We start from the raw sequence: 17,086 nt of genomic DNA, 5'->3' as shown, positions 1-17,086 counted from the left end.
GAATTGAACGTTCTTTCACAGATGTGTGTGGGGGGGAGCTTTTCATATGAAAAATAAAACAGAAACCACAGCTGAAACATAAAACAAATATAAACAATCGCCGCAAAAAAAAATTAATCAGATTCTCAAACTTAGCACATATTGACAGAGCAAAACGGAGGGATCACAAGCCACGCACTTTCTGCCTCAAAGAAGAAAGAAATGGCATAGAACACAAAAGTACAGAGCTTCTGGCGATGTTTCATGATTTAACGATTTAATGTAAAGGGAAAAATGTACATTATAGTACCAGCAAAACCTATTCTCCAGCGTATTTTCCTTTTACAGGTTACAGACTGCAATATATCTCAATTACTAAAAAAGTCAAATGTGAAAATAGTATTTTGATGATAATCTTACCATTTATTTTCACTGTGCTGTACTGTTTATCATCATCATCATCATCATTAGTCTATCCAAAACACACTAAGCAGCAGCAGCAGCAGAAGAAGAATAATGAATCGGATGACTGAATTAAAAAATGTTTTGTTGAGAATTGTGAGTGACATCTGGACACTAAGCAAGCTCAAACTGCAATATCTTTTCCAATCCATGAAGCTCCTATCCCTCTCTCGGACTGAATTAACAGTTATTTTTATCAGTTAATACCCCGTCCCGGCTGCTATTGTGTGTAGACAGAAGCCTACCTGTTGTCAGATGGGAGCAGCGAGAGCAGGGCCAAGGATGACAGTTTGCGTCTCTCTGGCTGGGTGATGTTGTCCATGCGGTCCACCCACATCTCAATCAAACTGCCCAGGAGCTGGTCCATCTGTAGATGGGGATATTAAGAAGAAAAAGAAAAGCCATCACTGTCAAACTCCTTTCTTCTCCATGACAAAATATCAAGCAAAGGACCTGATATGCAATAAGAAATGTCTCATGAACTGATGAAAAAATACATTTAATCCCCACTCTTTATTTTTAAACGGCTTCCATGCGTTTTACTTGTTCTCATGGTCAAAGGTTACTTTGTATTTACACCCTATGATTTTTTCACCGCTAACAAAATCTGACGGCCACACTAGGAGCTAAACAAAGATAAAATTAAAACACATACATTCACATTTATGACATATAACAAAATAAAAAATACATGATTCTGTTCTGGGAATTGTGTAGCCTCAATAAATAGTTTTATGTCCACACTATCCATCACTTGTATTTTATTCTATTTATTATAATAATTGAGAACACAAATCAACTGTCACAGTTTTCTTCATACAGTATATCAGTTGGAAATCATTCATAGCATTTCATTTTAGCCAGTGATTTTATTACACAGCACGTGTGATTTATCGAAGGCTCATCCTCATCCATGGAGGTGTACACCCATGGAAACCAAAACCTTGAAATGTTCAGGTTGAAATGCATACCCCTGTATTGATAAATCCTCCACGAATGAGCTTTTGAAAATCTTCACAGAAACCGGTCTTTTCGATAACTATGTGGTGACATTTCATGAAACCGTTTGCTGCCAGAGCACTTGCAGAAGCAGCAATGGTTTAAAATATTTAACAGGGAAGATCCACATTGAAATACAGAACCGCGTTTCAAGGCCTACCACGATGCAGGCATAAATGAAGCATAATATTGCCTGTCCGCTGGGAACAAATTATACTTCTTCGACTTGCAAGGAGAATTACAAGAAACATCAGTCAAAAACACTTTGGCATATTACCAAAGACAACATTGTGGGAAATGCAATGCAACATCACCCAGCAATACAGGTGCCTTGGCAGGAAGAAGGAGAAAACAAAAACGCACATCTATATCCAAGTACACACATTTCAGCTGAATTTGATGTAAATTACGAACTTTAGCAACGCCGTGTCTAGGGCTGGCACAAGAATACCTAGGCTTACTTAATATCCAAGAGAGCCCTGAAGGACAATACGGGTATCTCCATCCGTAATGTACAGTTGCCCGTGATCATAACACCCCAATCTTGATTTTATTGATAACATGCCTGACTGCAGGAATATTGGACTTACAGAGATGTATATTATACGTCAAAATCCCATCAGATATTTCATTCGGAGTTCAGTTATTTTTAGATTGACTTGACCCACAAATCTCATCCCTGTGACGCACATCGTGGTTTGAAAGCATTTCAGGTCCGAGGGATTGTCCGCGCTCTCCGCTTGGTGTTGCACATTCGCCTGCAAATTCTTCAAACCCAGGTTCCCTTCGCCTACACAATGGAGTTACATTGTACACACACTCTGAGATTAATGCACTGCCCTGACATTTAATTTGAGGAGGTTTTATATATATTTTATACACTTCATTAAAAAAAAAAGTCATTGCTCCGTTTTCTTATATTTATTTTCTTAGTTTACCTAATGTACAAGCTAACACAAGAAGGGGACACTGCCTATAATTTCTCTACTGTTCTAGTGCTTCAGGATTTCCCTGCAACTAACTACAGTATTACAACGCTCAGCTGATCCTAAATATAGCACATGCATTTTCAAATGTTATTTCAGTTTGTACAAATTGGACTAAGTGCTGCAACTCATTTCACACGAGACCTTTGACTCCACTGTCATTTGTTTTAGCAAGTGTGGCTACATCCAATATATAAGATAGCACCGAGATACCATTAATGTTTCAGCAGCAGATGTGTTTCAGATCTTACAGATTTTTATAGTACTATCAGTCTTTTTTCTCGTTTGATGGAGAGTTATGATCAGTGCTGAGATACAGTAAGTGCATAAAATGTGTTTTAGGGCATAATGCTCAGCAATGTGGCTGCAAATGGAGTAATGAACAAGAGAATTTCCTTTTACATGCACTTAACTCTTAGTAATAAAAGCGGCTGGTGATAATGTTTTTACAGCTCACAGTATTTATTTGAATGATTTCACTATACAGCGCTGAAATGAAATAATCAGTGATAGAAGAGGAAACAGAAAAATATATATATGTTGGGATTTTACACCAGGCACATAGACAAAGTAGCCTATATTAAAAACATAAATACCTGGTCACTAATATACACGTAAGGGACAAACATAAAAAGAGAAAACAATAAGATAACTATAAATAACGCAGCTGTAGCCATACTACGCAACGACTGAAGAAACTTGAATTAATGTATGCGTGTATATACATTTATTATTAATGACCTTCTGCCTGCTTCAAGAGTTTTATAGATAAAATAAAATAAATTGTATTATAAGAAAATGAATCTATACACAGCACATTTCTACAGGAGAGTGGGAGACAGTTAAGTTGTTAATTTGAAGCTGGTCTCACCTCTTGGTTAAACTCAATTGCCATTTGTGTGAGCAGTGAAGAGAAGAAGCTTGAATTTTGTAAAAGCACTCTTCCCAACACACCCAGGTAGGTAGACATCACAACAGGATACCTCTGTGGAAGACATGCATGATATAGCAATAAAACAGCAAGCAAATACAAATGGGTCAAACCGTTTTGGTGCATTAAGGGATGCATCACTTAATAGTCTTAGCAGAGATGGTATACAACAGCTTCTCGAGTTTGGGACTATACATAAGGAAGTCCAATAACCTGACTGGATAAAAATCAATTGGCATTTTATAGTTGACCTCACCTCTCCGTCGATCACGGCCCGAAACACCGAGGGCAGAAGGGGCTGGAACAGGTGGGCTCCCAACACAGGACTCACTTTTATTGTAATTTCAACGACCTAGGGGGAGGAAAAAATACCTATGTTGGTTTGTGTGCAACTTGAAGAGTTACTGTATGCCTTGACGGGAGAACTGGGTAACTGCAGATATTAATTGAAAGAAATCAGCTGAAGGAAAAGGGGAACACATTAGGCGTTGACACATCTGTCTACCATGGGCTTAAGTGAGGTTCAAATCAGTAGCAAGTTCAGGGAAAGGCAGCGAGGATTATACCAGGTCTGTCGGTTGGCCTGCATGAGGACAGATTCAAAGGACAGAACATTTCTAGTCTGAAACAAAGATGATCCTGTGGAGGTTTGATCATATTTGTCAAAAGCTAAAAGGGGCTCATACAGGCAGTGCAACTAGTATTGGCGTTTTGCACCTTCACACGCTGGCCCATTGGAGTATAAAACAAACTGCCAGGAAATGTTGTGGCAGCACAGTCGCTGGAGGTGATGAGGTTGAGATTTAATGGGGTTCTTGGATCATTATGCTTCTAACAACCAAATGAGAAAGATGGACTGAATAGCCTCCCCTCATTCACCACCTTTTTAATGCTCAACATAAGCTGCTGTCTCTGTGCATCGGCAGCTCTGGTCACATGCACGATTTATCCATTTTAACATATTACAATATATGAACAGAATTTCCATTTCAGACACATACAAAAAATGAACAGCCTTACTCACCAAACACTATCATAAGAAATATACAGAAAAGGTCTTCATGCAAATTAAATATCCACCAAGAAAATACAAAATCCCATTTTCACTGTATCAAAGGCATCACTGCTAGCAGTTTCTGTGCATTTTGTAACAGGTGGCAAAACACATTATCATTTACCACAGACACAACGGGGCTGTTTGATGTTATTTAGACCAGAAGAGCAGAACCTTCAATTATTAAAACCTTTTATAGCTTTAGGCTCCCTGGAACTCATCTGTCGAGGCAGGTGAAGTATATATTTCTCTAATTGGTGCGATAGTTACAACAATAGTTTAAGCATTTCAAGGATAGCGGTCAAATTAAAGTCAAAATGGCTAAATGTGCAGAGAAACTAAATAAAACTTCTCTTCAGTGGAACATCTGAGTGACTGGACCCCCTTATTTGAACAATCATCTATCGGATTTACATTCGAAAGACCGCAGGAAGCAGTCACCGGACCATCATTCCTCAGCGTGCGGAAACACTCCTCGAGTCCCTGCCTGCACCCTTATCAGCTCCTGACTAGGGTGGCCAACCATGTAAGTACCTGAACATTCAATATTTGTTAAACATTTTAATGTTTGTTATACAAATATGAGTGACTGACTAGCATGTGTGTATCACCATTCTGCCATTAGCTATTTGAGACCAAACTCAACATTAACAAGAATGTAGTGGATTGATCCATATTGGTCCATATTTTAACACAGCTGTGCCCGATCATAAATTGAATGGTTCATTATTGGCAACTTATGGCAGCATTGTGAGCATTTCCTATTATTTTAAGTAATTTAGATAGTCAGTGTACCTTTGTTTTATAGTATCTCTTGAATTTGTCTTTGTGTCTGATCTATTTGAATGATTGAAGCTCTATTTACAAGAGCTACTTAACTGGGGGAAAACAACTTGGCATTGATGGAAAAACACTTGGAGAACTAGAAGGATTGGATGGGAAAAAACCATGTGTGTTTACTGCCAAACATAAGCACTGGCAAATAAGAGAGATGTGGAGGTATTACTCATTCCTCTTTAGAAAGGTCTCACCAGGACATTGCTGAACCACTGCAGTAAAAATAAGGCAGCGCAAAGTTGGTACATTTTAGAGAAAAGTTGTCTTCCAAAGTACTCAAAACACTAAGACATGGGCAGAAAGAAAAGGAAAAGGAGAAAAGGAAAATGCATATTGTACCATCAAAGTTGGACTGGCATCTACACTTCATCCAGCCACTACTCTACTGGTTTCAACAATTTTGCTTTTGCTTGTGTCACTTACTCCAAGTATTAACATCTTGATTTGGGGGGAAAGAAAAATATAAACAGACTGAGCTCAAAATCTGCTTTCAGTAAGTTTCTATGAATGGTTGTGTACCGTTTTAATAATGTACTTTGCAGTAACACCCTGCCACTATGTGGACACTGTCAAAAAGATTTTTTCAAAATCCATATCAGTAGTCACACTTCTCCATTCTATCTTCTAGAAGTATCTGTGACTAATACACCGGACTCAAGCAGGGCCCTCGGCGAGCCACGCTCTCTCTCCTGAGAGCGACAGTGATGTTGAACAGGAACCATGGCCCACAGTCGAATTTTGTAAATTCCTCCTCTTACAAAAAACAAAGTCTGATGCCAAACTTAAATGAAGGACTAGTACATGTAAATGTAATGTGTGTAGAGAAATAAATCCTAAAAACTAAATAAATTTCTGGTTTCAAAATACAGAATCACTATCTATCTGATTTATGCTGTTAATATTGACCTTACATTAAAACTGAAGGGATACAAATCACAGGAAACAGACCCTCTTCGGAAAACGATCCTGCAAGCTCCAGGCAGGGCTGTATCTCTGTGCAATAATTACACCTGACAAACAGAAGGGCCGAAACACTCGGATCAAAGGCCACAAAAAGCATGTTTAACTTTGAAGGTTGTAAATTGCATTAAGTGTCTGTAAATCACATCCAACTTACTTTATTGTGCACAAAGAAATAAAGTCTGCCTGTTAAGTCTGACCACTGTTTCATGTTGAATTGTGGTTTATCCATCTGTGCATTTTAAATGGTCCTTTCATCAGATGCCTGAAGCAAGGAAAACTCCCTAATTATAGTTTTATATCAAATTCTCAACCATCTGCAGCTTAACTGGGGCACATATAGGATGCTTTTTACAGTGTGTGTGTGTGTGTGTGTCTGTAGGACATACAGATACCCATGGGAATTTACCATTACTTCCAACGCCATAAGAGCATGCACTATCCTGAATGTAAATTTATGTGGTAAACAAACATCCTGTCCAAATCTATTTCAAAAATGTCTGCCGAAAGCTGGCAGTATGTGCTTTTCGAGTCCCGTAGGGAATGGTCTAAGCAATCTATCACAACTGGGACATGAGGGACTCAAGTTGTACGGCTTTAAAAGAATAATCTGTGAAACCCCTCTTAGGAAACAGCTACGTGTTAAATTAGTCAAATAAAAAACTGAGTTAGCATAAGGGTAATAAATAATCCCTAGAAGACTCATTGTTCCGCTATTGTTAACTGTAACCTCCAGCTAATTGAATTCCAAAAGACAGGGCACCTTTTAATCGAAAATTAAATGACAGGTGACTGTTAACATTATGTGGATAAAGCTCTTGTTGATTGTGCTTTATAAAACTAAGCCTACTTAAGAACTGCTATAAAAGCGATGGCAGAATACCAACCAGCATTGTCAAGGGCTGTCGATACCCCCGTCATGAACTGCATAGCAACACGGGAACATTTCTCTCTCTCTATTATAATTTCGTGCTGCATAGCAGTAAAGTTAACTACACAACTTTGAAACATGTATAAGATATAACTGCATTCATTTGACCACTAAAACTCCAGAAGCAGAAAGAGTTGTATATTTTGTTACCCAGAACCATTTGTGGCACGTAATGAGCAAATAATGATTGTAGTTTGGATATGTGATGGAGGATACTAGCAAACACACAGGCCAGACGAACCCATTGCCCTGCTTTCATTTATAACTTTTGTTAAAACTATCAAATACACCATCAAATACCAAAGACATAATTTAAGCAGCGTCTGATGACTTGTAAGTGCTGGTAGAATCAAAGTAAAGATCAAAATACAAGATTCATGAATGAGCCGCAGGACTTCTGTTCAGTTTAAGATTTTAATTACCGAAGTTCAGTATCTTCATGCAAATCTATGAGTTTGAGGGAGACCTTATTTATAATGAAATGTGGGAGTTGAAAAGGCCTTGTGCGGAAAACTACGAGGGCAACCATGTTTATCAACCTTCACTTTTTTTTACATGTTAGACAAAGGGAGCTCTGACAACAGAAATAAATCACAGGAAAACAACCTAACCATCTGCAAGAAAAAATATTGTCCGAACAGGTTCTTTATTGCAGTTTAAATATTACTTTCAGTCGGTTTCACCTTGCACAGAAATACTCGTCGTTCGGTGCCACATTGCCATACAAAAAAAATAAATCTTCCCCAGCCTTGAGGTCTCAGAGCTGATAATGGAGAGTTTTTCATTGCAAAGGAAACATTCATCATCATCAACATTACATTTTAGCATCCCAGGGCTCACAATTATGGTGCATAGTGCATATAATTCAACAAAGAATCTGAATAAAGTATTGATGTAGGCTGTGGGGGGGGAACTTTCACAAAAGAAAATGTTATCAGGGGTTATATTTTGATCGTGTTGTGAGGCAGGCCGTTTCTTTGAAATATTACCCTACATGTGTTCACTTTGGGCTGAGCTCGAGGGACTATGATACCAGCACCTGTTGGGTCTTTCAGGAATTATTTTAAAGCCAATATAAATCGGCCTGTGCAACAGTTCACAGATGGATTACAGGACTATAATGCTATTTATTGTAGCCAGCTTTGGAATTGAGCATCCTCACCAACAGGATTCAATTAATTTGAGTCGAAACTATGATTGTTTACAAAAGCAAGCCAAGGTCTACATGCGTGTGTTTGTTTTTTCCATGCATGACATGCGTTTACACTGTTAGCAGAAAGTAAGGCTTCTCTATAAGGTTTATGTAGATCTATCCAGTGTCATTAGGTAGGCCTATTTTTTGAAAGGTTAAAAGAAAAAACATCCTGTCACCTAGAAGCATTAATGAATTTAAAGACCTGCTAATCAGCCTGATGGTACAAATTCTGGAAATGCACCGGAGGGAAAAATATATATTTATCACTGCTTTTCTGTGACTGATTGGGCGATTATTCAATCAGGTTCCAACAATTACCAAACGTCTTCCTTTAATTATGTTTAACAGTAATCATACGGTAAAAAGGCCTAGTTCAGTTCTTAATTCAAGAACTTTGCAACAAAACGGGAATATAATTTACACTGCAATGTTACTTAATTAGACCACTTATCAAAGAAACATACTACTAAACTCTCTCTAAAACATGTTATGGATAATTTTTCTTCTTTTGGATTTTGAACTGCTGTATATTTTACATCTTCATATGCAGAAACTGTAAAACCATATCCATCCCCGCCTCTATTCTCTCTCCCCTGTTGAAGGTATTGACACTTTACACAGGGTAATTATGGCTGCTTCTACAATCGAGGACATTATCATCAGTTCTGTCCACAAATGTGCCTGAGGAAAAGTACATTCAACACACTTTAAAACAAGTAGAGCTCTTTATTTGCACATTAATACGACAAAAAGGCACATGATGGGAAGGTAAACAACCCAAATGTACTTTTGTTCTCTCTCGTTTCTCACCGATAACGATGAAGCGGACGCAACTTATTTGTTGCTCCCTGTGCATGTTGCCCAATTATCAAACGTACTCATAAATACTGAATGATCGCTGGCCGACAATTACCCACATTATAATCAATATTTATAGATTCTAATTAACAAAAGTTTATTTTATTTGTAACCTGATATAAAAAGAGAACAGAGTATTACTTAACTACCAGAAGTATCCTAACTATCAACAGGAACGCAGTATAAGCCGACCTGTCAGATTGTAAGGATGCATTTATGGGTTTTATAAAGTCACGGTGACTGGAATTGATTATGCTGTGCTGTGGCTTCTCTATTTGAATGGTTGTGGCACTTAGAGTCGACTACAAAAGCTGCTTGAAATACAGTTCGTCTTACACTCGAACCATCTGAACGTACTTAAAGCAGCGTCTTCCTGAAGCAGCTATCTGGTAGGACAATAGACATGATAATGCATCTATTTTTATCTGCCATTATGAAGAATGACAGACGAGATCTTATACAAATAAATTTGCTCATATGTCTGGTACTCTATATTCTTGTACTCTGTATTCATGTTTTTCCATCTGTTCTCTTCTCGTGTGGTTTTCAAAATATAAGTGGACTTCAAGACTCTTTTTTTTTTTTTTTTTAAACAATTTACACACAGGAGCCCCAAAGCACATGTTTTAAAAACTATTTGTATATACTCACACTCTTTACTATTTCTCATGGCGATACAGGGTACATACATTCATGGTAATTTGCATTCGTGCGCAATGGTGTGTAACAGTGTGCTGTCCCACAGTCAATGGCAGTGTGTGTCTAACAATTGAACAGACTGAACTCAGGAAGACATGCATCTTTGCAAAACTTTGTTCTGTCCAGAAGTGCCGAAGCAAACCCATTTTTGTACCTGTAAATCACACGGATGGGTAACTAGCCGAGGTCAGATTCAAATTCAGATTCGCAGTTTCCCAGAAGACCTTGAGAGAAAGAATTGTTGCTTATTTAGCTACTGAAATCTGTTCAATAAATACCAATGTGAATATCAATCGCCAAACCTGAAGTGCCATGAAATGATCGTAAGCTTAGCGGTACTGTTTCTGAAAAGCAACTCCAGTCAAATCCTTCAGTCATGATTGCTGCAGTTCTACAAATTATACATGAGGTGCTGCCGAACTCCCATATCCTTAAATTAAGATGAAATGGTCTGTGCAAGGCGATATTAGCCAGCCACAATGCCAGTTTAAGAAATGCATGGGAAGAGAGCATTTAACCTCAATGACGAGAATTACTTTAACGTCAGAAAGCTAAATTGGTGCGGGTAGTGAAAAACAAACAAACCAAGACTAATTTCTGTGGGCAGGACAATGCAGTCAAAGACAAAGCATCCACGCCACTTAAAAGCATTAGTTCCAAATGGATGTTTATTGAGGGGTATAAGGATGTTAAAAAGTGTGGGGGTGTGAAAAATTCATATTTATATTTAGCCAAGATCATTCCTCTCAGCCGCAGTTAAAACCCATTTCAGGTTGGAGTTTGCAGCGTAAATGCATTTGGCTACTGCTGCCCGGCACATTATTTAAGATGTATTTCGCAATGCTTGAACTTTCCACAAAGTTCGGGTGGAAGCAGAATGTTTCTTTTTAAGGTATTCCTGCTTTTAAAAGGAGATGAGCCGCAGTAAGCAATCACTTTGTTGGCTTCCTGGAGAGAGAGTTAAACCGCCCTGCAGGGAAACTGGCTGATCTTCGTCCTTGGTATCACACTCCCTTCATCAGTAGCTGTGCTCCTACATTCGCCTGGAATCAGATTTGCATATTGTGGGTTCAACAGTTTATCCTTACAAGAAATGCCTTCAAAAGCAGTGACAGCCCCGCAGCCTGTGAAGTGCATCCCAGGGGTTTCAGCTCCTCTCCCATCCGGTCGTCTGTGAGGAATCCCCACTTTCACAAACTCTCGCCCACATTATGATATCTGTGAACTGGCAATGTGCTTGCATCCAGCTGTTCTCATGCTTTAACTCCGTAGCATAAACTAGCCTACTTAATATGGAAAAGGAAGAGCTGACATCTGGGTCTGAAACATCCCAGAAGTGTAGCCACAAAACTATGGAGGACCATTCTGAAAAAGGAAACTAAGTACAATAGGTCACAGAGTAATATAATCAGTGTGAGATGATTGACTAGATTGCATTATAGATTGACTGGTGGGATGGTCTATCCTGAGGGCTGATTATAAGTTTTTAATTTAAACCAACAAGCAGACAAATAAATAAAGTAACCACTTGATACAGCTTAGTTTACTAAACTAGCACCACAGTCTCCGAGAAAAGAGTGTGATAAATATTATTGTGCCAGTGCTGAATGCAAGAGGACATACTCTCTAGTCTTTGTTATTAATTATTATTATTAATTAGGGTTAAATCCTTAATGGTTTCAATAATAAGCCAGTTATGTTCTTAGACCAAATAAAAGTGGACACACTTTAACAAAGTGGTTCGAGCTCCACACACCCTCCCTACCTCGTACAGCTTCCGAACAGTAACAGCAATTTCTACCCATCAAATATGACCTTCAGCACAAATGTCAACTACACAATTATGCGCATCTGCAGAGAACATTATGATAATTTTAAATATGAAACGAATCCAAGGTAAACATTGTTCACCAAGTAGCTGGCGAAGGCACGTTCATCAAGAAGTGCATTTGCTGTCGGTGATATAGAGTACATAGGTTGTTCTTGGAATGCACTAGCAATAAATGTCAGGCACAGAACTGGATGTTCACACTACGATAGTGTGGATAAGATACTAAGTATAATGAGTACCATGTGTGGCACTGCTTCGCCTCGTTTGAACCAGAGAACAACTGCAGTGAGAAATGGAGTAACAATTTAAAAATTTTAATCCAACAGGACCCTGTTGATTGAAATTTGGATTTCTCCTCATTTATTACTTCAGGTAATTTATTCCTTCTCTCACAACTATTCTGTTTAGAAAATATTAAACATTAATGAGAGAGGGAACTATAGTAAATTATATTTGTATAGCATAATAGAGAAGACTAGTATGGTCCTAGTAGTTTTTATAAAGCGGTCATTCATATTAAGAAAATTTCAGATGCGTGCTGTTATGACCAACAGATACAACAATGTGCTTTAATATGGTAATTTGTCTGTAAAAGTAATGTTATTCATTACCCAATTTAATATAGATGCACTTTAAATGGGCTAGAAGTGGTGCCCTGGGTCTGCTGAATGGTGAACGTGTCTGATATATTTTAAGTTTACCTTTAAAGGCTGAGTGAGTGATTGTGATTATGCCACGCTCCACAGGTTACCAGAAACTCTCACAGAGACCACAAAACTGTCTTCATTACCTTTATCACACAGTTTGCAAAATAACAACTACTGAGCACAAAAACACCACGCTTCCCTGTGTTTCAGTAATTTAGTTTTTGTCCCATTCCATTCCCGTCAAATATAAAAACAAAAAACGAAGTAAGTAATCCGAGTTCAATATGAAAGCATAGCGAAGGATGGAGGAGTATGAATGAAACGGAGAAGGACAACGTTCAAAGTCCTCTATAATGTTGCACCATTAATACAGAACTTGGACTGGAAATCAGTTGCTCCAGCTTATTAAAGGAGGAGAGAAGCTGCAGCACGACACCCCTGAAGTGTGCATGGAAACAAAACGAATGTTGTGTCCTGGACTCTGTTTTGATGTGGGAACTGGATCTGGATGAGAGCAGGCGGCCAGCTTCCACCCGCTATCGACCACCCGGAGGCCATAAGGTGCATCAGCGCTTCACTGTCACATCCTGTATGCGTCACCTGACAAAGCCCCTCCGGGTCTGCGATGTTCTGAAACTGTCCTACAATGTCAGAATCACCCGTAATGGTGAGCGTCACCCCGTAGGGCTTCATCAAAGTGGAGGCTGACCTGCTTGTTTCACACAGGAAACAAAGACGAAAATGTAGACAACATGAAACTCTCTAAATCCATCACACCCCCGCGATGAAGCACAGATCCATTACTACAACATCTGCTGCCCCCAGTTCTTAACTTTCATAGTGACAACTATCGACTTCTGACGGACTCTAACCGCAGACTGCAAACCCCCTTCATTGTCACTCAGTTGTTTAACAGAAGGAGGTCATTACAGCCAACCACAGATCCCTATTTTACATCCATTACATCCGGTTTGTCGTCATGATTAAGAACCCTAAAGCTACTGAGCACAGACACCCAGGAAATGACACTGCAGCCCTTTTCCACTTGAATTACTCTGAGAGCGTATCCTGAAACACAGACACCACCGCCCCTCACTAGTGAAGTGGTTAACTGCCAGAGGGCTAAAGCTTCCGATAAGTATACACATACATCCCATTCATCTTCCTTGTGCCTATTCTTGATCAGATCACATCTTAAACGGCTTATCCTTTCATTTCCCCTCGCTCAAGATTTTTTTAAAGCTTCATGTCAACCGTGCAACACTTTTAAGCCTGTATTTGTGATATTGAGAGGCATTGAAAGCAGAGCATAAATACACCTGACTGCGAAAAACAAACGTACAAAGACTTGAAAGAACTCAGTCGGAATTCTTTATTATATTCCAACTGTGCCCCTTAACCCTCTGGTATAATTTATTTGAAAACAAAACAGAATTGTGCTCTATGACGAACGCACAGCACGCCTTTACATATTATTCTGATTTTGCAAGAGGGATACATCCGACAGACTCACACTGCATTTGTAAAGTAGCCTTGGTCTTGGCCTTTCATTTACAGTCACAACGCAATGAATGAGGGTCACTCTTATTAGATGAGCAACTTTCCCCACAACAAAACAAAAACAAAAACAAAAAACTTCCCTGTGCACTTTAATGAAAAGGTGACGGGCAGATCACTGAATTATTTATGTTCCAGCAGGAGACCCGAATAATGAGAAAAATGAAAAATATGTACAATCACTCATGTAGAAATACATATTAATATACGTTGCAAATAATACACGTTGCCAGCCTAATAAAAGGTTTAATAAAGAGCTCAGTCAAACCATCCACCGAGGTAATTTATTTTTTATATTTCTCCAAAATGAACACAGCCCTCACAGATAATTAAGTTCGCATCTGCCCCGCACAGTGTGAGCTCCGAGCACTTTCTCCAAATCTCGCTCCCTGAAGGGAAAGCTAAGAATCTGCATCCAACACCAGAGACACCCCAGCGACAGCTCTGTGAGCAAGAACATCTTCGCCAAGAGAGGCACCGCATTGGGATTGAGACATCAGTAAAGGCTCACTGGATTTCTTCCACAACATATGCGAGATATACAAACTCTGTGACCACGCTGAATTGGGAAACAGAGGAGAAATATCAAAGAAGTGTACCCATGTGTTAATACTTAAAACAGTAAAACCGTATACAGCAGGATGAAATTATGAAAGAATAAATAAAAAGCATGAATAACAAAAATACCTTGAGCACTTGGACTTGGCCTTCATTGGTAATGTCTTTCACCAGTTCACAGAAAGACCGACACAGGCCCTCACCCCAGGTCTGCAGTGAACGACACAAAAGTACAATATGTTGCACGTGACTGTTAACACCATCAAACTCCTGCTTTAACAGAGAACTATAATCCCCATGTTGGGACTGACATCTGTAAAACCTGGCTTCCTTTTGTGTCGAGATTTCTTTCATTTCATTGGTTAGCAGAGCCAACGTACTATATGTCGTGGGATAGAGAATTGTGTTCAACATTCTTCCAAGATACTTGATTCAAGTTAATAAACAACTACATTTAAATTTGTATATGAATAAAATGTTCTACATCACATTCCTTGTTTTGAGAGGCTTATTCTGAATTATTAATAGAATCAAGACAAACGGATTATGGAGTCAAATTTGAATGAAAATACACGGATTTGAGACTTTGCCTGCCTTCTACAGCAAACTAATTTCTTTGAAGCGATATCTGGGCTGATGCCAGGTAAAACTGTCAAAGCGGGGGACAAGTCTATTGTTGTTACACTTTAAGCATCTCTGTTTGGTCACATTGCTATTTTAATATATGACTCAATTTAAAAGCCAGGAGCACAATGACATAGCGATAAATGAGTAAAAGCATACCTGCAAGAAATCGGTGGGAGACAAGTATGTATAGGCGTTGATGATTTGGAAACAAGTTTTTAGGTTTTCAGAGCTGAGTTCTGCAAAAGAAACAGAGAAATGAACAAGTCAAAACTTTATTAAAAAGCTCGTGACAACACGTTAAGTAATTCCAAGAGACAGCTTACATGTCTCCCAGGGGAAATATGATCTATAGTCAACATTTCCTTCATTCCCACGTTAATAATTTTAAACCGACACGTCGATGCCCAAAACAAATAATTTACCTCTTGCCGTTTCACCACTAACATGATAATAGTGTTTTACACAATAACTTGGGTCACCTAAAATAAAAGATGCTCTTATCCACACATTAATAATACATGGGCTCAAAACGGCAATTGCTTCTGCTGCACCATTAATGAGTTTCAGAAGAGAAAGTGCTGGGACAGGATGCAGGTGCACACCAGTCCGGGCTTGCCGCACAGAAATATACCATTCCTTTTGCTGACATTGTACTTGAGGACACCAGAACGAGTAATTGCTTAAGATAATTTGTTGAAGACAATGTAACTGAAGTACAAAAGCTCCTCGTGACGTAGCTGGAGATCACAGATGAGTAAAAGTACTGACAATATGCATGTCTGTATACCTTTGTGCAACGTTTTCTTCTCCAAACGTGACTGACTAATAAACGTTTTTTCACAGGATTTTAAATTGAAAGCATTCTTAAAGTAAAATAAACATTTGCCTCATGCAAGCTCACGTATAAAGGCAGCTTTCATTGAAATGGCTTTCTTTAAAGAGCTCATCTTTGGAAACGTAATGTAATAAATGAAAACACCCCCTCAGCCCCCTAATAGAAGCAACACCAGCCTCTCATGACCTCTTCACTGACACAAACACCAGTTCCCTCATTAGTCAGTTTCACGCAATATATTTCCAAGATTTTCTAAATGGCAGAAAAAGGTCAGACTGAAAATCACACAGAAGTTACCCGACATAAAACGGAAGGCATTATGTTTTTTAAATTTGTATTCCATTTCACTGTTTGTAAAAAATGTAAAAGCATGCAGATACTGGTATATAGCCCTGTAAAATGACTGTGGGGTAGACAAAAAAGAAATAAAAACTCACACTTACCACACACACACACACAAACTGCAAAGTGCGGAATTTAACTTTCCAAAAACAATGCACTTGCAGTTTGCCCCGTAGGGTACACAGCTTTGATGACCTTTGTCGTAAAGCCTGACTTAATCCCTTCAGATTACTAGAAGGCCAAAAGATTTTATTGAAGTATCTCTCCAATGCCCGCAGACACAACCCCGAGCGCTCACAATAATATAATACAGCAGTACTTTGACAATGCAGAGGTGCAAATGCCTCCTTAAGGGCTTTACAAAGCGCATTTTCCCCCATTTACCATGAATTGCTTAAATGCCATGAATTAACTCGGGTGAATGCGATGTTTCTCTCTCTTGCTCTTTCAGATGTCTGTCTCAGTCAAACGTGACAACACAAGGCAAACAACTACTAATACAAACACTTGTGTAAGTGGGCTGCATGCTACAGTGCCTCAGGTGGGGAATCTGTCTTTTCATCAGTAAGCAGAAAATATGAAGTCATTAGAATCTTCCCTCTGTTTCATGGTTGGTAAAGCTGAGGAGACAATGCTGCCAAGATGGATACCTACACAGCTGTCAGGTGCTCAGTGACCGGCATCCTTCCCGCCTCCCAGCTACAGAGAAGTCATGCTTCAGAGACACTTGCAGGATCTTCAAGGAGTATTTTAATAGCACATAGCTCCACAATAAAAGCTTGGCAGGGTATTATGGTG

At 39.0% G+C, this 17,086-nt stretch overlaps 1 protein-coding gene across 1 annotated transcript in view; it reads right to left on the bottom strand.

Annotated features, from left to right (window-relative positions):
* The window catches only part of ipo11 (importin 11), a 179,150-nt gene that overhangs the window by 66,711 nt on the left and 95,353 nt on the right, over positions 1-17,086 (bottom strand). Inside the window, exons 23-27 of the mRNA XM_066711430.1 lie at positions 15,268-15,347; positions 14,614-14,694; positions 3,614-3,709; positions 3,298-3,411; positions 687-808 (exon numbers count right to left, since the gene is read on the bottom strand). Coding sequence (XP_066567527.1) covers positions 687-808; positions 3,298-3,411; positions 3,614-3,709; positions 14,614-14,694; positions 15,268-15,347 — 493 coding nt within the window. The remainder of the gene's footprint in view (positions 1-686; positions 809-3,297; positions 3,412-3,613; positions 3,710-14,613; positions 14,695-15,267; positions 15,348-17,086) is intronic.

The sequence above is a fragment of the Amia ocellicauda genome, chromosome 8, assembly GCF_036373705.1.
Source record: "Amia ocellicauda isolate fAmiCal2 chromosome 8, fAmiCal2.hap1, whole genome shotgun sequence".
NCBI lineage: Eukaryota > Metazoa > Chordata > Actinopteri > Amiiformes > Amiidae > Amia > Amia ocellicauda.
This window is presented reverse-complemented; position numbering and strand designations above follow the sequence as displayed.